At 34.8% G+C, this 27,997-nt stretch overlaps 1 protein-coding gene across 7 annotated transcripts; it reads right to left on the reverse strand.

Moving 5' to 3' along the window:
* Positions 1 to 2,279: 2,279 nt before the first annotated feature.
* LOC120858819 (NKG2-D type II integral membrane protein) lies at positions 2,280 to 13,371 on the reverse strand. Of its 7 annotated transcripts, none has more exons than XM_040235153.1 (8): positions 13,203 to 13,371; positions 12,131 to 12,237; positions 9,678 to 9,878; positions 6,136 to 6,197; positions 5,874 to 5,909; positions 5,123 to 5,274; positions 4,721 to 4,824; positions 2,280 to 3,200 (listed from the first exon to the last, which is right to left on the reverse strand). In XM_040235153.1, exons 3-8 carry the CDS (start codon positions 9,725 to 9,727, stop codon positions 3,083 to 3,085), a joined length of 522 nt encoding a protein of 173 aa, XP_040091087.1. In that variant the 5' UTR covers positions 9,728 to 9,878; positions 12,131 to 12,237; positions 13,203 to 13,371; the 3' UTR covers positions 2,280 to 3,082. The 7 variants fall into 7 exon arrangements, with proteins under 7 accessions (XP_040091087.1, XP_040091082.1, XP_040091088.1 ...); XM_040235148.1 differs by having other exon boundaries at positions 6,105 to 6,197; XM_040235154.1 differs by lacking the exon at positions 12,131 to 12,237 and having other exon boundaries at positions 9,678 to 9,785.
* Between the last annotated feature and the right edge of the window lie 14,626 nt (positions 13,372 to 27,997).

Consider the following 27,997-nt stretch of genomic DNA (forward strand, 5'->3'; position numbering starts at 1 on the left):
ATTGAGATATAATTGGCACATAATGTTGTATACATTTAAGGTGTAAAATGTGATGCTTTACACACATATATTATGAAATGAGTACTACAATAAGCTTAATTAACACATGTATCACTCCATATAATCACCAATTTTTTTTTTGTTATGGTGGGAAAATATTTCAGATTTACTCTCTTAGCAACCAACTTATATAGCAAATCCCCAGAACCTTATTCATCTTATATATTTTTTATTTTACTATTTATTTTTTTAAATTAATTTATTTATTTATTTTTGCTATTTAAAATTAATTTTATTAGAGTATAGTTGCTTTACAATGTTGTTAGTTTCTACTGGAGAGTAATGAATCAGCCACACATATACATAAAGCCCCTTCCTTTTAGACTTCCTCCCCTTCAGGCCACCACAGTGTATTAAGTAGAGTTATACACTGTGCTATACAATATCTTCTCATTAGTTATCTGTTTCATTCATATTCACCTTATAATTGGAAATTTGTACCTGTGACCAACATCTTCCCATTTTCCCTCCCCCTAGGCCTTGGCAACCATGATTCAACTCTTTGTTTCTATCAATTTGGCTTTTTTAGATTCCACGTAGAACTGAGATCATACAGTGTTTGTCTGTGTCTGGCTTATTCCAGGTCCACTGATGTTGTTGCAAATGACAAGATTTCCTTCCTGTATATACCTGAATAGTATTCCCTTGTTTATGTATCACATTTTCTTTATGAACTCATTTGTTTGATGGTTGACAGACACTTGGGTCGTATCCATGTCTTGGTTTTTTGAATAACCATGCTATGAAAATAGGGTGCAGATATATTTGAGGTAGTGATTTCAAGTTACTTCTTAATTATTTTTAGCTCAAAATGGTTTTCATATCAAAGAGGCATATTTGGGGTGACATATTCTGATTTGCTTCACTAGCAAGGGTCATTGTTACTATTTCCTGAAATACAAGTTTTATTTCTTATTCAGTATATGAGACTGGGCTTCCCTGGTGGCTCGTGGTAAAGAACCTGTCTGCTAGTGCAGGAGATGTAAGAAACGTGGGTTTGGTCCTGGGTCTGAAAGACTCCCTGAGAAGAAAATGGCAACCCATTCCAGTATTCTTACTTGGGAAATCCCATGGACAGAGGAGCATGGCAGTCCATGGGTTGCAAAAGAGTTGGAAATGATTTATTGACTAAACAACAACAACAATATGAGATTGCAGCCTTTGAAGTTTCCAGGTTTAGAAAGAAAACTTGTATTTAATCCTTTAGTTAGGTGGCCCCTGAACTTTATGGCTTGTGTCACAACCATTAAAACAGAAACTAAGGTTCCCCAAGATTATTAAAAACCCTCAGAATGAAAGCTAGTTTCTGTGGTTGCTTTGCTCTTAGGGTTTTCATTTTCACTAAATTCTAAGTTTCCACAGTGTTTTTACCATTGTTCGTTTGGCAGTGCTTTCTCTAAACTGTATACACTATATCATAAAACTTCTTTGTTGTTAGTTTCAGTAGCCCAATTTAAATTTCTTAATTTCTCCAAAGCTAACAATGTGCTTTTTTGTATGCTTTTTATGGCTTAAAATAAATAAAATCTTAAGGCAAACATGACTGAATGTTGGTGGTGGCTTAGTCACTAAGTTGTGTCTGACTCTTGCGACCCCATGGACTGTAGCTAGCCAAGCTCCTTTGCCCATGGGATTCTCCAGGCAAGAATACTGGAGTGGGTTGCCATTTCCTTAATTCTGGGTGATGCCTATTATACAAATTCAGGCAATGATTTAAAAACTTAAGTTGATCTAAGATATTCCTCAGCCCTTGATTGGCTATGTAGAAAATAAATAGTTTTCCCCATGGTATTTTATACTAATTTCCACCTAAAATGCTGTTCAGCCCACTTCTTAATGCCCTTCATAAAACACACAAAGAATAATTGCCCTGAGAATAGAGAATAAAATAAAAAGTTATTACTAGCTATTACTCTGCTTCTCTCTCCACCATATCTTATGTTCCTCGTCTTCACTATCATTTTGCTTCCACCAAACCAGCTTTCCCTAGTCACAGACTCTTCTAACATCTACATGTTTGCATGTAGCATTTCATTTGCCAAGAATTCTGGTACTCTAAATGATTTTCCCAGACAGCTTCTAGTCATTCTACAGGTTTCAACTCAGGCGTAGAGTTCTTTTTCCCTAGAAGCCTTGTAAGTCTCCTTCAAATTCAACTATTTATATTCTAAGTTTTGTAGCAATTAGTGCCATATTCTTATTGCAAGGAATAATTCAACTTCTGCCAAACATGTCATATGCTTTATTAAATTTGTAGAGGAATTTTGAAGATTTGAGGGTGTATTTATTGATTTTTCAACTTTCACTTTGAAAATTTCAAATATAGAAAATTAAATGAAATCTCATATACCCTCCACCAAACTTTAATTTTTAAAACAAAATTTAAAACCTTTTTATTATGGAAAATTTCAAACATACACAAAACTGGAATAAATAGTGTAATAAATCCCCATGGAGTCACCAATTAGCTTGAAAAATTATCAACACATGGCCAGTCACATCTCATCTATATCATTCTCTTGTCCCCTTTCCATTTTTTTAACCATTAGATTCTTGTTGGTTATTTATTTTAAATATAACAGTGTGTACATGTTAATCCCAAGCTCCGTAAATATCCTTCCACTCCCAGGTAACCATAAATTCATTTTCTAGGTCTGTAATTCTGTTTCTAGTTTGTAGATAAGTTCATTTATATCATTTATTTTTTAGATTCCAAAATAAGCTATTTCTTACAATAATATTCTTTCTCTGTCTTCATTCAGTATAACAATCTCTAGGCCCATCTATGTTGCCACAAATGGTATTATTTTGTTCTTTTTTATGGCTGAGTATTACTCCATTGTATATGTGTACCTTTTTGTCTTTATCTATTAGTTTTTATTCCCTGCAAAAATTTTTTATATGTTATACATGGAAAAATTCAGTAACTATATAGAATTTTCTTCTGAAGTTTTCTTCAAGAAGTGTACGGAGAATGGCTTTTGAGTCTTTGAATACTTCATATTTTATTAACTATAAGCTTTTACACAATTCTCTGCATGCAGATGTATGTGTTTGGAGTTAAGCAATTTTCTGTATAAGCTTTAAAACTTGAGCCATAGACTGCACAGGTTCCATTCTGCATTTCAACCACTGTTAGTCTAGATTAGAGACAAGGACAGATTATATTCAGAGCTTTATTAATGTAGAAATACAAACATGAAATAATATTTAAATATAGACATTGAAATAATATCATTTCAGAAGATTTTAGGACATGTGTGTTCTTTCTTAATTCATAGATATGCAAAATATAGCCAACTAAGATAATAACAGTAAAAATTGCATTCTATTATAAATTTTGTCACTATTTTTTGTACATTAGAAATTTGTCAATTTGAAAAGTCTGAAGTCTTTTCATTTATGTATGTGAGTCAAAATGAAAGCAAAAAAATTAAAACAAATACTTAGAAATAAATTCAGAATTCAATTTAGAAGTTGGCAGATCTCTCTTTTTGTGCAAAAATAAACAATCTTCTTCAGATATATGCAATTTTTCTCAGTAAAAATATAAAAATAAACTGTGAAATCCTCTAATATACATATCCAAGTGTGTGTGCATACATGCTAAGTCATATCATTCCTCTCTGACTCTTTACAAACCCATGAACTATAGCCCGCCAGGCTCCTCTGTCTATGAGATTCTCTAGGCAAGAATACTGGAGTGGGTTGCTGTGCTCTCCTCCTGGGGATCGTCCCAACTCAGGGACTGAACCCAAGACTCTTAAGTCTCCTGCATTGGCAGGCAGATTTTTTACCAGTAGTGCCACCTGGGAAGCCTGGTAGTCCATGTAGAGATTGCTATATCTGTATATCAATTTTGTCCTAGGATCTTGAATATTTTGTAGTTATATAATTAATGTAATAAATGGTGGTTTGTTTTCTACTAGGAACCAGCAGGCAATTGAAAGTTGAAGAAAGAGTAATGATTCTACATCAGTGTGAAATTGAGAAAATGTAAAGTACAAGGTTTGATAGTATATGTATTTAAAAAGACAAAAGAACAAGCTTTGTTAATATAGCAAAAACTAGCCATTGTAGGGAAAAAAATCAAGATTTTTTTTAGTAACTGCTCTTAGTTGGTCTCAACCTATCTACATTAAAGCCTCAATTTTTCTCACTTTTTTTTCATGTGCTTCTTCAATTTCTGTGTTTGCTTTCCCAACCTACTCTCATCACATTTCACGAGGGTACTGATTACACTGGATTACACTTCATTTATATCTATATCTCTGAAGTGTGAAGCTTTTGAAGACTCTAAGCCTTATTAATCTCTGTAGTTATTTCTGCATAGTTCCTGGAAACCGAGTCACACTCAACAAATAATAATATGCAGAAACAGAACTTGGGTGTGCTAGTTGTTTTGCTTTTAGCAAAAATGAAATTTTGCACTTGCAGCCTGAAAAATATTGAAATGAGATGATTTCCAGAGAGTAAAATCTTTTTTTGTTAAAAGTAAAACCTTGGGTAACACAGAAATGAGGCCATCCCAGATCAATTCTAAGATGTACAAGGGCTTCAGATTCCAAGTATATAATGAAGTCGGAAGATAGGTAGTCTTTGTTGCAATATTACACGAAATACAATATTACATTTCCTTCCAATTGGTAAGGAAACTTACAGGTTGGGCAAGAGGATGGAGCCATCTTCCCACTGCCAGGAACCATTTGTGGAAACTTGTACTAGTCCCATCCAATGATATGACTTCACCAATTTTAAGAAATCCTGTTTGAAACCCCAAATAAAATCAGAGTTCAGAATTTCATAAATGCAAGGCCATAGTCATTTAACCATTTCCCCCAACACTTGGGGAAATGCATTCTCTCCACTAGCATAATTCTGACTTAAACACCACATACAAAATACCGGAAATTTCTGTGCTTTCTTATTTCTAATGCAGAAAGATTTGGGTTTGTTATATCTGAGTCTTAGTGCCTCTCTTGTGTTTCAAGTTCATATTCCAGTGAGTCAGTTCATATGTTAAGACTAAATATAGAAAGGGGAATTAAAACAAATACTCAACCTGGTCATCTTTGTTGTATATCTTCAGGAGACTGGAATTTTGAGACATACAAGAAGCTTGGCTCTGGTACCAGTTTTTGCTCTCATTAAAAAATTGGTAACAGTTATTTCTATAACATATCCAGTTTTTAGGACATGGACCACAGTAATTTTCTAGAAAGGTAGAATACATTGTTAATTCTGCATGTCTGAACATTATGTGTGTGCGCATGCTCAGTTTCTTTAGTTGTGTCTGACTCTTTGTGACTCCATGGACTGTAGCCTGCCAGGCTCCTCTTTCCATGGGATTCTCTAGGCAAGAATACTGGAGTGAGTTGCCATGCCCTCCTCCAGGGATCTTTCCACCCCAGGGATCTAACCTGCATCTCTCTTATGTCTCCTGCATTGGCAGTTGGGTTCTTTACCACTAGTGCCACCTGGGTAAAGAAGCCGGTCTGAACATAAGAGCAGATTTTATCTGGACAGGTTAAATACCTTTTTTATTTCAACTCTAAAATTCAAGTTAATTAACTCATTATGATCCTGCCCAAGGACATATCTTTACAGATTTATACAGGGAGGGATGCTGAAACGATGTCTTTTACTTTTCACAAGTACCTCCTCATTATAAATAAATATATCTACAGTGAATTATGGAGAAGAATAAATCATTTTCGTATTCACTTTCTTGTTCATGCCATTACATGTGTTCCTATACCCATGTACAGATGCATGTAGTTTGTGCATCAAAATATCAGAAAATTTTCACTTACCTTTCAAAGAAATTGGAGCTTCTTGGTTGAATAATGCTATTAAAATAATCATAGTAATTGAAAGAGTTTATATTGTTAGTAACTGATAGTCTAAGCAAAAGTATAAGCTCAATAAAAAATATACTCAATATTACTAGTTTATATTTCTGTGCCTCTGAATACTAGTCAAATTAATGCATTACAATGGTTAGATAAATATTGCTGCTAATTACTTTTTCTATTATCACTTACAAGTTATGGTCATGGCACTGCATATTATTACCATTCCAATGAAACGAATCCCCATGGCTATAGCAATGGATCTGGCAAGGACAAATGGAGATGCTGTCAAAGACAAAAACAAGAGTGAGAAATATGAGAAAAGGTTCTGTTATCTTTCCATTTAACTTAAATATTAGAAGTGTTTTTAACTGAGGGGGGAGGGTTGATATCAGTTCTCTGTGATTATTTTTCTCAGGAAAGGTAAAACAAGTATTTTGTAAATTATTTAAAAATAAGGGTATAAAAATGTAATATCCATTCTTACTTCTTTCTTCAAGTTCCCTAGTCCCATTCTTCCATTAGAATAAATCTCAGTTATCATTTTAAAAATTTAAAAATTTTCACACAGATGTAATAAGAAATGCAGACAGTTTCCTTCAACTTTCTTTTAAAAACACATGTTCAAGGAAGTACACAAAATATGCCGGAAACATTAAAAAAATACCTGGTGATTACTCTATATTATGTCTTAAAATTTTGTCATTTAAATAAAAATTAGCTTCTTGCATTGTGTTTCATCAGTATACAGGCAAAATCTAATTATTGGCAGATGTTTATTTTTTTCCAGTACATACTTAAATGATTTATTAGTTTTTGCTTTTAGATATAACGATATGAGTAATATTTCACACGTATCTGTGCATGTTTTTTGAGTACCTGCCTAGGAGAAATTAATCAAAGGGCACATGCTTTTTCAATTTTTGTAATGATTGAAAGTTTCAGTCCAAAGAAGCCACACCAATTTATGTAGCACCAAAAATAAATTCAAAAGCCTGTTTCCTCACACTTTCCTTCACACCAAATATTTCTATTTCTCTACATTTTAAGTATATATATATATGTATATATATATATGATACACAATATTATTTTTAAAATCTAACTTTCTTTTTCCTGTTATGAATAAGATTAAACATTTTTTCATGAGGTTAAACAATGCTTTTTTTTTTTTTTAATTTCTCTGAGGCGTCTATGTCTGGTCTGTTTCTTTTCAGGTTAAAATTATTAGTTCACTTCATGCCACATGCTTTGCAAATACATGTCCCAGATACCATTTTGTTTTAACTTTACATATGATACTTTTGGGATGTCAAAATGGGTAATGGTTGACTTAATCAAACATTTCTTTATGGCTTATGCTTTTTCTGATATGAATAAAAGTGCCTTCATTCTTCTGAGTTTATTAAATATGTTATGCCCATGTTCCTTTGTGATATCTTGTGGTTTCCTTTTGTGTTTGGTTTATCTGGTAGGGGTGTGTGTGTGTGTGTGTCTGTCTGTCTGTCTGTCTGTTTACTAAGTTATGTAGGAGTTAAACTTATAAAAAATTTATTTTCCAAGTGGACACTGACTATTTCTAACTTATTTGCTCAATAAATCAATGTGTTCTCATTGATATGAAACACTACCTTTAGCATATAATATATTCCAATTTGTGCCTGCATTTATTCCTATACTTTTAAGTCTATGTTTCCATTTAAACATATGTAAACTTTTCTAATATGTAAAATACTTGAGTATTTGTTAGTCCACACAATATAATATTATATTTTATTTTCCAGATGATTTTCCCTATCATTACATTTCATACGTGCCTTGTGCTTAGTCGCTCAGTCGTGTCAGACTCTGCGACCCCATGGACTATAGCCCAGCAGGCTCCTCTGACCATGGGGATTCTCCAGGCAAGAATACTAGATCGAGTTGACATGCTCTCCTCCAGGAAATCTTCCCAACCCAGGGAGTGAACCCAGGTCTTCCGCGTTAGCAGGCTGATTCTTTACTGTCTGAGCCACTAGGGAAGCCCCGTATGTGCCTCAAGAATTTTAATAGCAGCTTTCCAAGAACCTGTCAGTTTAAAAATATGATACAATGGTTTTTCCATAGAATTACACTAAATGTATAAATTCCATTCAGTTCATTCACCCAGTCGTGCCTGACTGTGATTGCATGGACTACATGCAGCTTGCCAGGTTTCCCTGTCCATCACCAACACTGGGAGCTTGCTCAAACTCAAGTGCATCCAGTTGGTGATGCCATCCAACCATCTCATCCTCTGTCATCCCTTTCTCCTTTAATATGGAGAGATAATTTACATTTTTAAACTATATTTTATCCTTGAATAGTTCCTATTTCTATTACACATGTCTTATTTTATGTTCATCAGTACAATTTTAAAGGAGTAAGTTTATTTCTAGGGTTTTCAATTTAAAAGTGTGCTGCTATTCTTTTCTGATATTTTGCTTTATGTATATGGCATTTGCTTTTCACCACATTTTCCTTGTTTTTGTAGTTAGTAAGGCAATTGATTTTTGTCTTATTTTCAATCAAGTCTACTTACTAGATACCCTTATTGTTTGTAATATTTTAGGTGAAGGCTTAAAAAATATTTTAAATCACCTATTTTTTCAAATAATATTAATTTTGCTTTTTAACTCCAATTTTATATCATTTACCTCTTCCTTTTTTTGTTAATTCATGTTAACACTGGCAAAATAATCAATATTACTCAACAGTAATAATAATGAAAATTCTTCTCTTTTTCTAACTACAATGAAAATGCTGCTGCCATTTAGCCATAAGCATAATGGTAGCTTTTGAAAAAAATATATTAAAGACAGAACTTATATTTTAGAGGTTTCTAAAATTAAGTTTCTTTAATTAAGAATTCATATCTATTTTTATCTGAAACCTTTTCAGCGTTATGTATATCATACAATCTTTCCACTTTGATTATTACATAGTGCACAGTTTCATTCCTATAATTAATCATTGTAAAATGATGTTATTTGATAACCTATTTTTAACATTTAATCAAAATTTATAGGTGAGAGTAACCTGCTGTTTTTCCTTTTGTGTAAGCTATCTCAGGCTTTATTTTTCACCATATTCCAGATTGGTTAAGAGAGCATACCTTCTTCACCACCCAGAAACATTTCTGTGAATAGCGGTCAACTCATCTCCTCCATAATGTTTAAGGACATAACTGAACTGAAGGAAATTTGATATTTCCCTTCTGTTTTCCATTTCTATTTACTTCTCCTTAAGGCTAGTTTTTCATGGCTTCCTAGGTGACTCAGTGATAAAGAATCTGTCTGCCAATGCAGGAGACTCAGGTTTGATCCCTGGCTTGGGAAGGTCCCCTGGATCCCTGGAGCAACCTACTCCAGTATTCTTCCCTAGAAAATTCCATGGACAGAGGTTCCTGGCAGGCTACAGTCCACGGGGTTGCAAAGAGTACCTGAACACACACATACACAAGTCTAGTTGTTCAACAATCCCTTATAAATTACTGTTTTCATTATTATGATGATTTCATCATTTTTAGGGCATGAAAAGATTCTAAACACAACAGTTTCTGCTAAATTTTATTATATATTCCAATAGGATATGAGCTACCAGGGAAGATCATATAGCATATGAAAGAGAATCTCATTTCTGCTTCATTCATGAAGGTAAAGTAAACTGAATGCTTATCATCAATTTAGTCACAATTTCTAAGATTCACCTCAGTACACTGAGAGACAAATGGAACATAGGACTTACGGTTTTCTCCACGTTGGCTTGTGGTTAACGCACATGTTCTCTTTTGCCATTGTGTAGAAGCACGAGACTTTACTTGTTCACTGGCATAAGTATGAGATTCACTCATCTCTGGAGAAAAAAAGTCCAAGCCACTATGTCATGGCCTTTCTGCCACTCAGCTCATAAATGTTTAAAATTTAAGTTGTCAGTTCCATTCATATCCTTTTTGAAACATAACATCAAATTACTTTTATTTTGTATTACCTTATGGCTTTTATACTTTGTGATATAAACAAATGCTGGGCTGAATGAAGCACAAGCTGGAATCAAGATTGCTGGGAGAAATATTAATAACCTCAGATATGCAGATGACACCACTCTTATAGCAGAAAGTGAAGAAGAACTAAAGAGCTTCCTGATGAAAGTGAAAGAGGAGAGTGAAAAAGTTGATTTAAAGCTCAACATTCAGAAAACAAAGTACATGGCATCTGGTCCCATCACTTTATGGCAAATAGATGGAGAAGCAGTGAAAACAGTGGCAGACTTTAATTTTAGGGGCTTCAAAATCACTGCAGATGGTGACTGCAGCCATGAAATTAAAAGACGTTTACTCTTTGGAGGAAAAGTTATGACCAATCTAGACAGAATATTAAAAATCAGAGACATTACTTTGCCGACAAAGGTCTGTCAGTCAAAGCTATGGTTTTTCCAGTAGTCATGTATGGATGTGAGAGTTGGACTATAAGGAAAGCTGAGGGCCAAAAAATTGATGCTTTTGAACTATGGTGTTGGAGAGGACTCTTGAGAGTCCCTTGGACTGCAAGGAGATCCAACCAGTCCATCCTAAAGGAAATCAGTCCTGAATATTCACTGGAAGGACTGATGCTGAAACTGAAATTCCAATACTTTGGCCACCTGATGCGAATAGCTGACTCATTTGCAAAGACCCTGATGCTGGGAAAGATTGAAGTCGGGAGGAGAAGGGGACCACAGAGGATGAGATGGTTGGATGGCATCACCAACTCAATGGGCATGAGTTTGAGTAAACTCTGGGAGTTGGTGATAGACAGGGAGGTCTGGCATGCTGCAGTCCATGGGGTTGCAAAGAGTTGGACCCAACTGAGCAGCTGAACTGAACTGAACTGATATAAACAAAAGTATATTTATACTATGGCAAAATATCTCTAACAAGATCCTATATACTATTAAAGTACTAATGTGTTGTAATGAAATATAACATTAAAATAAAGACAGTGTATCATGAAAAAGACTGGAGTTAGACATTTGTTTGATTCACAGAGCCACATTTACTAAGTTAATAACTTCACAAATTACAAGAAGAAAGAAAGAGAAAGAAAAGGGGAGGGGTTTGGATGAAGGAAGACAAAGAATATTAACACAGTCTGGTGTGGATCATTTAAAAGGTGAAAGTAAATAATATACATCTAGTGTCAATAATGTAAATCAGGTAGTAAAGAGTATATACTAGTGTATCTAATATTCTTTATAGTGAAGGACTTACAAAGAATAAAATAGGCTCTAAAATTTTAGGATAAAGATAAGCAAAGACTCTTGCCTCTGAACAAAGCAAGTGAAAAATCATTTTTTCTTTCTTTTTGAATCATAATCATTACTGAATATATTAAAGCCTCTTTATAAATGAGATGTTAATATGAATTACCTTTTACACCTAAAATTAATCTAAAACATTATTTTCTCAAGTGGTAAAGAATCTGCCTGCAATGAGGGAGACCTGGGTTTGATCCCTGGGTCAGAAAGACCCCCTGGAGAAGAAAATGGCAACTTGCCTGGAGAACTCCATGGACAGAGGATTCTGGTGGGCTACAGTCCATAGGATCACAAAGAGTCAGACACGAATGAACGACAAAGACTTTCACATAATATGCAACATAGCAAACTTTATTATTAAATGTGTGAATAAAATAAGAGTATTTTATGGTTGAAGAAATTAAATCTTAGAGATGGCCAAAGTCATACTGCTTACTTAATATAATACTACCACTTATAAGTAATTTATAATACTTTTAGTTTAAGAAGCATTTTAAAATTTATGTCACTTGAGTTGACTATCATAGAGATCCACTAAGGTAAATATGACATTTTTTTTTTCTATCTCCATTTACTAGAAAAGGAAACTTAAGTCCATAGAGGCTGTGGAGTGTCCCAGATCTCAAAACTAGAGACTGGTAAAAGCTTGATTAAAATTCTATTCTAACTCCAAATCCTAAAGCTGTTATTATTTAGGTTGCCTCAGATTCTGAGATACATTACTTTGTTACTTAATGAAGTGGGAAAAAAGCTTTCAAGTTTTTGAAGCCTTGATTTAAAATATAATATGAACCTAAATGATTCAAAGTAAATTGCTTTTCTGTGACTTGTATGTTTGTATCAAATTCTGGGTATTTTAAAATTATACAGAAAGAGTAAACTCCATTTATACGGAAAGTATGTACCTATACCATGATGAGCCCACCTATCTCAGACCAATCTCACTGTATAATTATGACTGCTTATCTATATCAAAGATGAATTCAGAGTCTTCATTGTTTAGAAAAGGTTCCTGAATAAAATAAAAATGGGATTTTTTTTCTAGTTTTCTCTCCTTGTGGTAAGTTGATATATTTACATTAGAAAAGTGAGAATATAGAAAAGGTTCATGCTTGCAGATATTTAAAAAAGGGAAGAATGGAAGTGAAAATTCATATAACATCAAATAACATTAACCTTTAAATTTTCCCTTAATAGAAAATAAAAAATAATCATTTCAAACTGTTAAAAACTGTAATAGTTGCTTTTAATTCACCTACACTAGGCTACAGCGATAACTGCATTCTTAGCAAGGTAAATCTGGGTAGGATATATAAACTTTTATTGAATGATTTTTCCTAGTATGCTTTTTTTGAGCTTCTGTCCATATCATTGCCATCACTTACAAGTTATCACCATCATCATTATTAACAAAACTAATCTCACATTTGTTTATATATTAATATCTTAACATTGTCTAGCATAGCTCTCAGACAAAATGTGTTGAATAAATATGCATAATGCTTAGATTTTTTAAAAAGTTGTTTTATATTTTATCATGATTGTTGGAAACAATGAAAATAATTTGTTTCCTTTTTGCAAGTAATGTTATATGTCACATAGAGTAACTGACTTGCACAAGAGTAGAAAACGCCTGTGTGAAATTTTAAATTGAAATCCAGTTCTCTAGTCCCAAAAGTAAAGATTTATTTTTTTAGCTTTATTTGAAGACTTCATCTTATAACAACATCATAACTTCTGATTCTTCAATAAGTATATCCTACTTATCCACCGTTAAATAAAGTGAAAAAGAATATACCCCAGAAGTAATAAGTATCCTTGCCTTCAGTAAGTCAATTCAAACACTTAAGGAACAACTAGAATTACCTTACAGCATAAATATTTTTAGAAACTTTCTTGAGGTTAAAACCTCAAGAGTTCTTATATCTTGAGCAATAGCTGTTGGAAACACACAGAGACACACACACAGATACACACCTGATCAGAGAAAGAAGATCCTAATTCTTGTGGATAAGAGCCTCCTGAAAAAAAAAAAGACAGATCCTGAGTTCCCCATTTAGAAATGACACTAGCGATTTCCAGTCAATTTTGATCCCTGAAGAAAGATATGATAGATGTTTTTCTAATCTCCTCTTTCTGTTGAAAAAGCACCTCACAAACCACAGTACTTCCGCCTCTCACTGCACAGAATATTTCCCTTTTTGATGGAATAAATGTTAGGTTCTAACATCATTTTATGACTTAAAAATGGTAAATTCAGTGATAACAAATAGCCAGAGTTTTAAGAAACAAATGATGGGATAACAGAATCACTTTCTGAATTTTTTCCAAAAGTGAATAATTTGTTATAAAATATGGTTTTAAGTAGTGGGTGGAAGAAAAAAGGAGAAAAAATAAAACTTCTTAATCATTTCATTTGAGTGGATTTAATTGTGCTGTATCATATAAATTGAAACCACAGAGAGATAACTTTCATATATATACTATTAATACATACATACATATATAAGTATATATACCTAAACACGTATGTGTATATATGCATATGTGTGTACATGTTGTTAGTGGTGTTCAGTCCCTAACTTGTGTCTGACTCTTTGCAACCCCATGAACTGCAGCACACCACTCTCTTCTGTCCTCCACTGTCCCCCAAGTTTACTTAAATTCATGTCAATTGAGTCGATGATGCTATTGAACCATCTCATTGCCACCCAATTCTTTTGCCTTCCATCTTTCCCAGCATCAGATTCTTTTCCAATGAGTCAGTTCTTCACATCAGGTGGCCAAAGTATTAGAGTTTTAACTTCAGTATCAGTCCTTTCAATGGATATTCAGGACTTATTTCCTTTTGAATGGACTGGTTGGATCTCCTTGCGGTCCAAGGGACTTATTCAAAAGCATCAATTCTTTGGTGCTCAGCTTTCTTCATAGTCCAACCCTCACATCCATACATGACTACTGGAAAAACCATAGCCTTGACTATACAGGCCTTTGTTGGTGAAGTAATGTCTCTGCTTTTTAATATGCTGTCTAGCTTGGTCATAGCTTTTCTTCTGGAGCAAGCGTCTTTTAATTTCATTGCTGCAGTCACCATCTGCAGTGATTTTGGAGCCCAAAAATGTAAAGTCTGTCATTGTTTTCATTGTTTCCCCATCTATCTGCCATGAAGTGATAGGACTGGATGCCATGATCTTACTTTTCTAAATGTTGAATTTTAAGCCAACTTTTTTGGTTCTTCTTCACTTTCTGCCATAAATGTGGAGTCTTCTGCATATCTGAGGTTATTGATATTTCTCCTGGCAATCTTGATTCCAGCTTGTGCTTCAACCAATCTAGCATTTCTCATGATGTACTCTGCATATAAATTAAATAAGCAGGGTGACAATGTACAGTGTTGACATACTTATTTCCCAATCTGGAACCAGTCTGTTGTCTCACTGAACATGTGCTTGTAAAAACAGAACTTCAACCAATAAATCCACCATCTATTCAATAAATAAGAAATAATTATCAGGAGATAATTTTTAGTTAATAGAGCAGTTACATAGACACTGTAACTATTTGCTATGTACAAAATGAGTGAGATAAAATTAACATATGTAAAAGTAAGCTTTGCAAAATTTGATAAAGCTATAGCTATTTTTATGAAATCAATATGTGATTTTAAAATTTTCTGTATGGATAGCACAAATGTCAAATAGTTTTATAGGAGAGAGAAGTTAACTTTCAAGGACTTTCATTATAAATTATACAAAGTTTTCTAAACTATAGGGGGGAAAGGACTTGTTGCTATTTTTTTCACTACAACTAGAGGTACCTTGATTTCCAAATTAGATGAAAATGTGTTACTAGAAAAAGGAAAAGTTAATCTTATTTATGAACATTGTTACAAGATTGTAAAACAGTCCCAAGTCATATCAAACACTGTATAAAAGTGCTTAGCATATAGATGATCATATTCAATTCATTTCAGGATTGTAATAATTCTCTTTCAGAAGAATGTTAAATAAAATGCTACAAACAATAAATTGCAGAAATAAAAGAACATGATTGCATCAAGATAGAATGCATGCTTATTACAATTCAACAACTTTTCATGATAAACAATCTTTACCAGAATCTATATAAACATTCTTTTTTTCTCTCTCAAAGTTTAAGCTTTTATTTTGTTTTGGAGTATGGCCAATTAACAATGGTGGGGTAAGTGAACAGCAAAGAGACTCAATCATACATATACATGCACCCATTTTCTCCCACACCACCCCTCCTATCCAGGCTGGCACAAAACATTGAGTAGAGTTTCATGTAATATACAATAGGTCATTATTGGTTATCCATTTTGAATATAGTAGTGTGTATAATGATCTCTCCAAACTCCCTAACCATCCCTTCCGCCTGGCAGCCCTGAATTTGATAAACATCATTCTTAACCTCAATGTATTATTAGATTTTTAGAAAATCATTATGACAAAATGATGATAATACCACTTCTTTTCAATATCATTGAAGAGATTCTCCAGCACACTTAAGACCACCACAGAAAATTAAAAAGATAAGGACTTAAAAATTTTTTTGCTGATGATATAATTATCAACACAGAATATAAAAATAATTAAAAATTACTAGTTAATAAAAATAATATTAGAATAAGTGAATGTAACATTAATTTGTAAATTATCTCATACTAAAGGTCAATAATAAACAGAAACAATTAATTAACAGCCACAATAGAAACATTGTTAGATACTTATGAGCAAATCTAACAGAAATGGATGAGATCTATATAGAACTTATTCTATAATTGTATATAAATATTTTCAAGCACAGCTAAATTTTAATAGGACCAGTGGATCTAACAAATATGCCAATTAATCCTAAAATATTTTAGGGGTTAAATTCACTTCCAATTAATATCCCCTGTTATGCTATGTTCATTAAAGAAAAATCCAAGAGTAAACCTGTCACTATTGAACAAAAAAAAAAAAATAGTGGCCTTTTTCTACTAGATATCATGACTTTCGCTAAAGCTATGTTCAACAAAGTTTTGTTACAACAAAATGACATGAGAACATAAATCAGGCCAACTGGAAGAGAAAAGATACAAACAAGAAGTCATGTGTATCAGTGAAAAAATAGATTAGGTAGCATTGTAGATAAAGTAGAAAATGAGGTACTATTAAATAATTACTGCTGTGAATTTTTAAACCAGTATAAAAACCCAAATATGGGTATATACATTCTGCTGTATATACAGCATATGCAGAATTAGAAACTTAAATCATAACCTAAAAATAAGTAAGTACATGAAAATTGATATCAATTCATAAGATTCATTCATTATATATTTTATTTATTTTCATTTCATTTATTTCATTTACTTGAAGCACTGAGATAAAATATAAAATAAGATAATAAAACACTGTAAAATGATAAGGAAATGAAAGTTTATCAAACTCAAAATTTTTAACAATATACTGAGAAAAGAAGGAAAGCAAAGTTAGTAGTATGTTTCGACTTGAACAATAAATAATTTTATTCAATATATATATATATTTAGTGACAACTATTTGCTAGATGCTTTTCTAAACCTTGAGAATGTTAAATAATCAGGGCAAAATTTCTTGCTTTGTCATAGATATTACATTTTAGTGTAGTTGATAGAAAAGTGGAAAAGAAAGTGTGAAATAATTTTAAGAATAAATAAAACAAGTGACTGTAAAACAAGTTGAGGGAAACAAATAGTTATCTTGTGATAGTCTTTGCCCAATATTCTTTTCAGCTAATCCACATTTTCCATTGCCAATGCTACAGAATAAAGCTAGACCTCGACATATAGGCAGACATTTTCTTAAAACTGCATTAAAAAAATATTTGGTTTATAAAAGGAAATGAATGTGGGTTTTTTTAATGGGGAAATCTAAATCACACTTACTTGAAGGGTTATTTTTTATGTTAGCAGCTTTAGGTTTAACCAGTGCGTCTTTTAAATAAAAGACCAAGAAAAAGATAAAAATAAAGTAGAAACAGAACATCTGAATAGTCTACTCATTTCATTTATTTTAAATAAGAACTTAGAGTCCTGCAGAAAAGTCACAATAACATACTAACAAGAAGAGACAATGTAAGCATGAGGAGTGTTGTGTCATATGTAAAGCTCCCTCTGTAAACTGAGAGTGAGAAAAAGAGTCGTTTTTTTTTTTTTTTTTAAGGTAGAGGGCAAACAATTTTTCATTAATTTATTAATTAAGGTTTGATTAGCATATAACATTATATTAGTTTCAAATGCATGATTCAATATTCATATATATTGCAAAATGATCACCACAAAAGTCCAGTCAACAGCTGTCTTTAAGGATTCTTAAAGAGATATGTTGTGAGTCAGGAATGTGAGCTAAAAAAATGAAAAGGCAGGGGAGACATTTAAAAACTTACTTGTGTAAAGAGATAGTATGTATAATGAAATTTCAACATCTTTCTCAGTGCTCAGCATATATTAACCCTGCACCAGTCACCTTGGGTCATTTATTGAGGATGTGCTGAACAGTAGTGATATTTCAGTGACATGTAAAATTGCAAAAGTACATGACATTGCTTTCAGAAGACATACTTTCTAATAAATGGTATTTTATTAGACTAACAAAATGAATTTATGCAGATGGAGTAATTTGACTACAAAAATACATGTATAGGTTTCATAGGGACATATTTATCTGACATTTTAAAACTACTGAAGATAGAAATTTACAATGCTTTGCAAACAACCTGGGTTCAAGCCATCTGAGAATAACCACTACCACCTCAAGAAGCTCTTCAAAATTAAATTTGTTAAGTGAGAATAACCACTACAGTTAACCAACAGGCCTTTTTGGCTAGTAAGGAGCAGTCTGGCTTGCATGACTGAGCCTGTGTTAAGCTCTTCCTGTGTACAATAAGGGGTGGAGCTGGTGAGGCCACAGTGCAACTTTGTGGTGGGAAGCTGTCCTCGGGGCAGGGTACTCATCTCAAGCTGTGATACTAAAAGTGGATGTGGTCAGGGGTGTTTGCTGGACAGTTGCCTGGAAATGCAAGCATAAGCTGTATGACCATGACCAACAGCAATTTTTGTAGTCTTGACTTTTCCATAAATGTGTTTGAATCGATGAGACAGGACAAGAAGATTCTAAAATTCATAACAAGAGCAATGAAGTAAATAAATCTGACTGGAAGAAACAGAGGTGAGTCTGGATACTTACAGGTATGTTGGAGCAGAAGTGAAATGTCCAGCGACAAAGTGAAAGATTGGCAAACACAATTGAAGAAATAATTATTCAGAACTTAATACAAGTTCAGAACACAGCTAGGTGTTACATACTTGGTGAGGCACATATAAAGTCAACCAGTATATTGTAGTAGAATGAACACAAGGCAGGGATTTCATAAATCTTGAATGTATACTTCAGCAGGAAGAGGAAGAGATTAGATCACCATCTTGGCAAATAATATTGATTGGCACGGTTTCCTGAGTTAGTAACAGATGAATAATTCCTTAGCCCCATCTTAGCTGAAGCCTTCTGTAATTAAAAAAATAAACAATTCTACTGAAGGATCATTTCTTCAACAAAGAAATGTTTTCATTGCATTAACTTAGCCCATGCTAGAAGACTTCATATTTGTTTTGTTTAATATCAATCTATTTGATGTAGTGAAACATAGAGCTTTTCCCTGCTGTGATATTAACTTATAATTTGTGAATAAATGGCCATATAAATAGTAACTCTTTTCAAAATCACTCTCAGGGGAAAAATATGCATAACTTACAAGTTAGATGTCTTCAAATTACTATTAGCATTCTAGTTATTTTCCTTGTTTGTTTGCTTGTTCGTTTGGCATTTAATCTTAAGTTTTCTGCCACATGGTAATCTCCACATTCATGGAAAAAAAAAAAAGAAATACGCCATTTACAACTTCTGCATTTTGAATCCAAATGCACTTTCAATATCAAAGAATACTAGGATTTTGTCAATATCATGAAATGTGGATATTACTTACCCCAGGTACACAAACAAATAGATCAAGGAATAAGGCAGCACTTTTTCCAAGAAAAATGGGTCATTAGTTGCAGATGTAGGTAGAATTAAAGTCTCTCAAATCACTTTTTAAATGCAACTAATAGCAGTCGGTAAGTTCTAATTTATTTATTGCCTCTTCATTTATTGTTAGTAGATTCATTTACATACACAGGAATAAAAATGCATTGTTTAAACTCTACAATTCTTACATTATCCTCTTGGAGAGTTTGAAAATATTTACTGAAACCTTGCAATGTTCCTTCTATGGTAGTAGCCAACCTCCTGGAGCCTCTTTATACTGGCTTATTTTTTCTCCCTTATTATATACAGAATTAATAACATCAAAGCACAATAGAATATATATAGGCACACACACAAATAGGAAACTACTTGTACTTTAATGAAGACTCTATCCTATTTTTTGTCTGAGCTAGTCTTTGTTAAGGATTTCTGTGTGCCAAGTATATTGTTTGGCAACAGATATATATATATATAGTTTTAAAATATTTAAAGCACAGTCCCTATTATCTAATTGTTCACAGTCTGTTTATAGACATTAACATATGGTTTTAAATTAACATTTAATTTACAATGGTAAACACAATTACTAGGTATTATAGAAGAGAGAATTATATCTGACAATTTCATAATAGATTACCTGTATCAATTGTGAGGAAATGGTGTTAGGGAGATGTCCTGGATTAGGTGATTTGGAAGGAGTATATTTAAAACAATATGTCTCATATTGGCTTCCCTTGTGGCTCAGCTGGTAAAGAATCTGCCTGCAATGCAGGAGACCTGGGTTCAATCCCTGGGTTGGGAAGATGCCCTGGAGAAGGGAAAGGCTACCCCCTCCAGGATTCTGGTCTGGAGAATTCCATGGACCACATAGTCCATGGGGTCTCAAAGAGTCAGACATGGCTGAGCAACTCTCATATATCCATGTTAGATATCAAGCTGAATGGGGCTAAGATGCACCAAGAATTGATGATAGAAATGATGAAGACTTAGAAGAAAGAGGCATTAAAATGAATAAAGAGAGCTATGTGTAGTCCAGTATTGTTGGTTTAAGTGAGGTTATGAATATCTGGAGATGGATGGAACATGGAACAGTCTAGAATGGCAAGAATTGAGTGTGAGTCTTTGTCTCACTTACTTTACTGAGTGTGACCATCTCCAGGTCCATCCATGTTGCAGCAAATGGTATTATTTCATTCTTTTTCGGGCAGAGTAATACTCCAATGCATAAATGTACCACATCTTCCCTGTCCACTCATCTGTTAATTGACATTTAGTTTGTTTCCATGTCCTGGTTGTTGTTGTATTATAAATAGTGTTGCAATGAGCATTGGGGTGTACGTATTGCTTTGAATTAAATTGGGAGATTGAGATAGACATATAACACTACAATACAAAAAATAAATAATAACACTACTGTTTAGTACAGGTGGCTCTACTTAATACTCAGGAATGAACTATAAAAGAAACTTATCTTTCCCTCAGTCTTTCCCAGCATCAGGGTCTTTTCCAGTGAGTCGGCTTTTCACATCAGGTGGCTTCCAAAGGATATTCAGCATCAATCCTGATTCAGCTTCAGCATCAGTCATTCCAATAAATATTCAGGATTGGTTTCCTTAAGGATTGACAGGTTTGATTTCCTTGTTGTCCAAGGGACTCTCAAAAGCCTTCTCCAGCTCCACAATTCAAAAGCATCAATTCTTCAGTGCTCAGCCTTCTTTATGGTCCAGCTCTCACATCCATACATTACTATTGGAAAAACTGTAGTCTGACTATACGGATGTTTGTTGGCAAAGTGATGTCTTTGCTTTTTAATATGCTATCTAGGTTCATCATAGCTTTTCTTCGAAGGGCTAAGAGTCTTAATTTCAGGGCTGCGGTCACCATCGCAGTGATTTTGGAGCCCAAGAAAATAAAGTCTGTCATTTTTTCCCATCTATTTACCATGAATTGATAGGAGTGTGTGCCACGATCTTAGCTTTTTGACTCTTGAATTTTAAGCCAGCTTTTTCCCTCTCCTCTTTGACTTTCATTAAGAATCTCTTTAGTTCCTCCTCACTTTCTGCCATAAGGGTGGTGTATCTTCATATCTCAAGTTACCAAAATTTCTCCCAGCAATAATTGATTCCAGCTTGAGTTTCATCCAGCCTGGCATTTCACATGATATACTCTGCATACAAGTTAAATAAACAGGGTGACAATATACAGCCTTGATGTACTCCTTTCCTAATTTGGAACCATTTTGTTGTTCCAAGTCCAGTTCTAACTGTTGCTTCTTGACCTGCATTCAGGTTTCTCAGGAGGAAGGACAGGTGCTCTGGTATTTCCATCTCTTGAAGAATTTTCCAAGTTTGTTGTGATCAACACAGTTAAATGCTTTAGTGTAGGCAATGAAGCAGAATTAGATATTTTTTTGGAATTCCCTTGCTTTTACTATGATCCAGTGGACTTTGGCAATTTGTTCTTTGGCTCCTCTGCCTTTTCTAAATCCAGTTTGAACATCTGAAAGTTTTCGGTTTACATACTGTTGAAGTCTAGCTTGAAGGATTTTAAGCATTACCTTGCTAGCATGTGAAAAGACTGCAATTGTGCAGTAGTTTTAATATCCTTTGGCACTGTTCCTTTTTGAGAATGGAATGAAAACTGACATTTTCCAGTTCTGTTGGCCACTGCTGAGTTTTCCAAATTTGCTGGCATATCAAGTGCAGCACTTTCACAGCATAATCTTTTAGGATTTGAAATAGCTCAACTGGAATTCCATCACCTCCACTAGCTTTGTTTGTAGTGATGCTTCCTAAGGCCCACTTGACTTCACATTCCAGGATGTCTGGCTCTAGGTAAGTGATCACATCATTGTGATTATCTGGGTCGTGAAGATCTTTTTTGTACAGTTCTTCGGTGTATTCTTATGACCTTTAAGGCATATTAAATGATTAAGTTCCTGTAGAGGAAAGTAAAAAATATCTCTTGTGAAAGATGAGAAAAAGATAAAGCATAATGCAAAGAAACAATATATTACACTTAAAACGTAATTATATGTGCTTATGTGCTGCACTCAATATGCCAGAAAATTTGGAAAACTCAGCAGTGGCCACAGGACTGGAAAAGGTCAGTTTTCATTCCAACCCCAAAGAAAGGCAATGCCAAAGAATGCTCAAACTACTGCACAATTCCACTCATCTCACACGCTAGTAAAGTTATGCTCAAAATTCTCCAAGCCAGGCTTCAGCAATATGTGAACCGTGAACTTCCTGATGTTCAAGCTGGTTTTTGAAAAGGCAGAGGAACCAGAGATCAAATTGCCAACATCCACTGGATCATGGAAAAAGCAAGAGAGTTCCAGAAAAAACATCTATTTCTGCTTTATTGACTATGCCAAAGCCTTTGACTGTGTGGATCACAATAAACTGTGGAAAATTCTGAGAGAGATGGGAATACCAGACCACCTGACCTGACTCTTGAGAAATCTGTATGCAGGTCAGGAAGCAACAGTTCAAATTGGACATGGAACAACAGACTGGTTCCATATAGGAAAAGGAGTACGTCAAGGCTGTATATTGTCACCCTACTTATTTAACTTCTATGCAGAGTACATCATGAGAAATGCTGGACTGGAAGAAACACAAGCTGGAATCAAGATTGCCAGGAGAAATATCAATAACCTCAGTATCAATAACCTCAGATATGCAGATGGCACCACCCTTATGGCAGAAAGTGAAGAGGAACTCAAAAGCCTCTTGATGAAAGTAAAAGAGGAGGTGAAAAACTTGGCTTAAACCTCAACATTCAGAAAACGAAGATCATGTCATCTGGTCCCATCACTTCATGGGAAATAGATGGGGAAACAGTGACAACAGTGTCAGACTTTATTTTTTGGGGCTCCAAAATCACTGCAGATGGTGATTGCAGCCATGAAATTAAAAGACGCCTACTCCTTGGAAGAAAAGTTATGACCAACTTAGATAGCATATTGAAAAGCAGTGACATTACTTTGCCAACAAAGTTCCATCTAGTCAAGGCTATGGTTTTTCCAGTGGTCATGTATGGATGTGAGAGTTGGACTGTGAAGAAGGCTGAACGCCGAAGAACTGATGCTTTTCAACTGTGGTGTTGGAGAAGACTCTTGAGAGTCCCTTGGACTGCAAGGAGATCCAACCAGTCCATTCTGAAGGAGATCAGCCCTGGGATTTCTTTGGAAGGAAAGATGCTAAAGCTGAAACTCCGGTACTTTGGACACCTCATGCGAAGAGTTGACTCATTGGAAAAGACTTTGATGCTGGGAGGGATTGGGGGCAGGAGGAGAAGGGGACAACCGAGGATGAGATGGCTGGATGGCATCACTGACTCGATGGACGTGAGTTGGGTGAACTTTGGAAGTTGGTGATGGACATGGAGGACTGGCATGCTGTAGTTCATGGGGTTGCAAAGAGTCGGGCACCACTGAGTGACTGAACTGAACTGAATTACTTTACAATATTGTAGTGGTTTTGTCCATACATTGACATGAATCAGCTGTGAGTGTACATGTGTCCCTCATCCTGATCCCTCCTCCTCCTCCCTCCCCATCCCATCCCTCAGGGTTGTCCTAGTGCACTGGCTTTGTGTGTCTTATTTCATGCATTGAACTTGAACTGGTGATCTATTTCACATATGGTAACATACATGTTTCAATGTTATTCTCTCAAATCATCCCAACCCTGTCCTCTCCCACAGAGTCCAAAAGTCTGTTCTTTATATCTGTTTTTTTTTTTTTTTGCTGTCTCGCATATAGTGTAATCGTTACCATCTTTCTAAATTCCATCAGTTCAGTTCAGTTCAGTCGCTCAGTCGTGTCTGACTCTTTGTGACCCCATGAATCACAGCATGCCAGGCCTCCCTGTCCATCACCAACTCCTGGAGTTCACTCAGACTCACATCCATTGAGTTATGATGCCATCCAGCCATCTCATCCTCTGTTGTCCCATTCTCCTCCTGCCCCCAATCCCTCCCAGCATCAGAGTCTTTTCCAATGAGTCAACTCTTCACATGAGGTGGCCAAAGTACTGGAGTTTCAGCTTTAGCATCTTTCCTTCCAAAGAAATCCCAGGGCTGATCTCCTTCAGAATGGACTGGTTGGATCTCCTTGCAGTCCAAGGGACTCTCAAGAGTCTTCTCCAACACCACAGTTCAAAAGCATCAATTCTTCGGCGCTCAACCTTCTTCACAGTCCAACTCTCACATCCATACATGACCACTGGAAAAACCATAGCCTTGACTAGATGGAACTTTGTTGGCAAAGTAATGTCTCTGCTTTTCAACATGTTATCTAAGTTGGTCATAACTTTTCTTCCAAGGAGTAAGCGTCTTTTAATTTCATGGCTGCAATCACCATCTGCAGTGATTTTGGAGCCCCCAAAAATAAAGTCTGACACTGTTTTCACTGTTTCCCCATCTATTTCCCATGAAGTGATGGGACCGGATGCCATGATCTTCGTTTTCTGAATGTTGAGCTTAAGCCAACTTTTTCACTCTCTTCTTTCACTTTCATCAAGAGGCTTTTTAGCTCCTCTTCACTTTCTGCCATAAGGGTGGTGTCATCTCCATATCTGAGGTTATTGATATTTCTCCCGGCAATCTTGATTCCAGCTTGTGTTTCTTCCAGCCCAGCGTTTCTCATGAAGTATTCTGCATATAAATTAAATAAGTAGGGTGACAATATACAGCCTTGACGTACTCCTTTTCCTATTTGGAACCAGTCTGTTGTTCCATGTCCAGTTCTAACTGTTGCTTCCTGACCTGCATATAGGTTTCTCAAGAGGCAGGTCAGGTGGTCCCTATATATGCCTTAATGTACTGTATTGCTGTTTTTCTTTCTGACTTACAATTTTGTAGTGGTGCCAAACATCTACATGAATGAACCATGGTGAACATGTGTTACCCATGCAGAACCCCTCTCCCACATCTCTCCCCATCCCATCCCCCAGGGTCATCCCAGTGCACCAGCCATGAGCAACCTGTCTCATGCATCAAACCTGGACCAGCGATCCACTTCACATATGATAATATACAAGTTTCAATGCTACCCTCTCAAACCATTCCACCCTCATCTTCTCTCCCACAGAGTCCAAAAGACTGCTCTTTACATCTGTGTCTCTTTAGCTGTCTCACATATAGGGCCAATATCACTATCTTTATAAATTCCATATACATGCATTAGTATACTGTATTGATGTTTTTATTTCTGACTTACTTCCCTCTGTATGATAGGCTCCAGTTTCATCCATCTCATTAGAACTGATTCAAATGCATTCTTTTTAAAGGCTGAGTAATATTCCTTTGTGGATATGTACCACAGCTTTCTTATCCACTTGTCTACCGATGGACATCTAGGTTGTTTCCACATCCTGGCTATTGTAAACAGTGTTGCAATGAAATGGGGGTACACATGTCTCTTTCAATTCTGGTTTCTTCAGTATGTATGCCCAGCAGTGAGATTGCTGGGTCATATGGTACTTCTATTTCCAGTTTTTAAGGAATCTCCACACTGTTCTCCATAGTGGCTGCACCAGTTTGCATTCCCACCAACAGTGTAAGAGTGTTCCTTTTTCTCCACAGCCTCTCCAGCATTTATTGTTTGTAGACTTTTAGATAGCAGCCCTTCTGACTGGCATGAGATAGTACCTCATTGTGGTTTTGATTTGTATTTCTCTGATAATGAGTGATGTGGAGCATCTTTTCATGTGTTTGTTAGCCATCTGTATGTCTTCTTTGGAGAAATGTCTGTTTAGTTCTTTGGCCCATTTTTGATTGAGTCGTTTATTTTTTCTGGAATTGAGCTGCAGGAGTTGCTTGTATATTTTTGAGATTAATTCTTTGTCAGTTGCTTCATTTGCTATTATTTTCTCCCATTCTGAAGACTGTCTTTTCATCTTGCTTATAGTTTTCTTTGTTGTGCAAAGCTTTTAAGTTTAATTAGGTCCCATTTGTTTATTTTTGCTTTTATTTGCATTACTCTGGGAGGTGGTTCATAGAGAATCCTGCTATGATTTATGTCAGAGAGTGTTTTGCCTATGTTTTCCTCTAGGAGGTTTATAGTTTCTGGTCTTACATTTAGATCTTTAATCCATTTTGTGTTTATTTTTGTGTATGGTGCTAGAAAGTGTTCTATTTTCATTCTTTTACAGGTAGCTGACCAGTATTCCCAGCACCACTTCTTAAAGAGATTGTATTTTCTCCATTGTATATTCTTGTCTCCTTTGTCAAAGATAAGGTGTCCATAGGTGCATGGATTTATCTCTGGGCTTTCTATTTTGTTTCATTGATCTATATTTCTGTCCTTGTGTCAGTACCATAATGTCTTGATGATTGTAGCTTTGTAGTATAGTCTGAAGTCAGGCAGGTTGATTTCTCCAGTTCCAGTCTTTTTTCTCAAGATTGCTTTGGCTATTCAAGGTTTTTTGTATTTCCATACAAATTGTGAAATTATTTGTTTTAGTTCTCTGAAAAATACCGTTGATAGCTTGATAGGGATTGCATTGAATCTATAGATTGCTTTTGGTAGTATACTTATTTTCACTATATTGATTCTTCCAATCCATGAACTTAGTATATTTTTCCATCTATTTGTGTCATCTTTGACTTATTTCATCAGTGTTTCATAGTTTTCTATATATAGATCTTTTGTTTCTTTAGGTAGACTTATTCCTAAATACTTTATTCTTTTCATTGCAATGGTGAATGGAATTGTTTCCTTAATTTCTCTTTCTGTTTTTTCATCGTTGGTGTATAGGAATACAAGGAATTTCTGTGTGTTAACTTTATATCCTGCAACTTTATTATATTCATTGATTAGGTCTAGTAACTTTCCTGTGGAATCTTTAGGATTTTCTATGTAGAGGATCATGTCATCTGCAAACAGTGAGAGATTTACTTCTTCTTTTCCAATCTGGAATCCTTTTGTTTTATTTCTTCTCTGATTGCTGTGGCTAAAACTTCCAAGACTATGTTGAATAGTAGTGGTGAGAATGAACACCCTTGTCTTGTTCCTGACTTTAGGGGAAATGCTTTCAATTTTTTTACCATTGAGGATAATGTTCGCTGTGGGTTTATCATATATGGCTTTTATTATGTTGAGGTATGTTCCTTCTATGCCTGCTTTCTGGAGGGTTTTTTAAATCATAAATTGATGTTGAATTTCATCAAAGGTTTTCTCTGCATCTATTGAGATAATCGTACGGTTTTTATCTTTCAATTTATTAATGTGGTGTATCACATTAATTGGTTTGCAGATATTAAAGAATCCTTGCATTCCCTGGGATAAAGCCCACTTGGTCATGGTGTGTGATCTTTTTAATATATTGTTGGATTTTGTTTGCTAGAATTTTGTTGAGGATTTTTGCATCTATGTTCATCAGTGATATTGGCCTGTAGTTTTCTCTTTTTTGTGGCATCTTTGTCTGGTTTTGGTATTAGAGTGATGTTGGCCTCATAGAATGAATTTGGAAGTTAACCTTCCTCTGCAATTTTCTGGAGGAGTTTGAGTAGGATAGGTGTTAACTCTTCTTTAAGTATTTTGTAGAATTCACCTGTGAAGCCATCTGGTCCTGGGCTTTTGTTTGCTGGAAGATTTCTGATTACAATTTTGATTTCTGTGCTTGTGATGGGTCTGTTAAGATTTTCTATTTCTTCCTGGTTCAGTTTTGGAAAGTTGTACTTTTCTAAGAATTT

Source organism: Oryx dammah, unplaced genomic scaffold (assembly GCF_014754425.2).
Source record: "Oryx dammah isolate SB20612 unplaced genomic scaffold, SCBI_Odam_1.1 HiC_scaffold_29, whole genome shotgun sequence".
NCBI classification, from domain to species: domain Eukaryota; kingdom Metazoa; phylum Chordata; class Mammalia; order Artiodactyla; family Bovidae; genus Oryx; species Oryx dammah.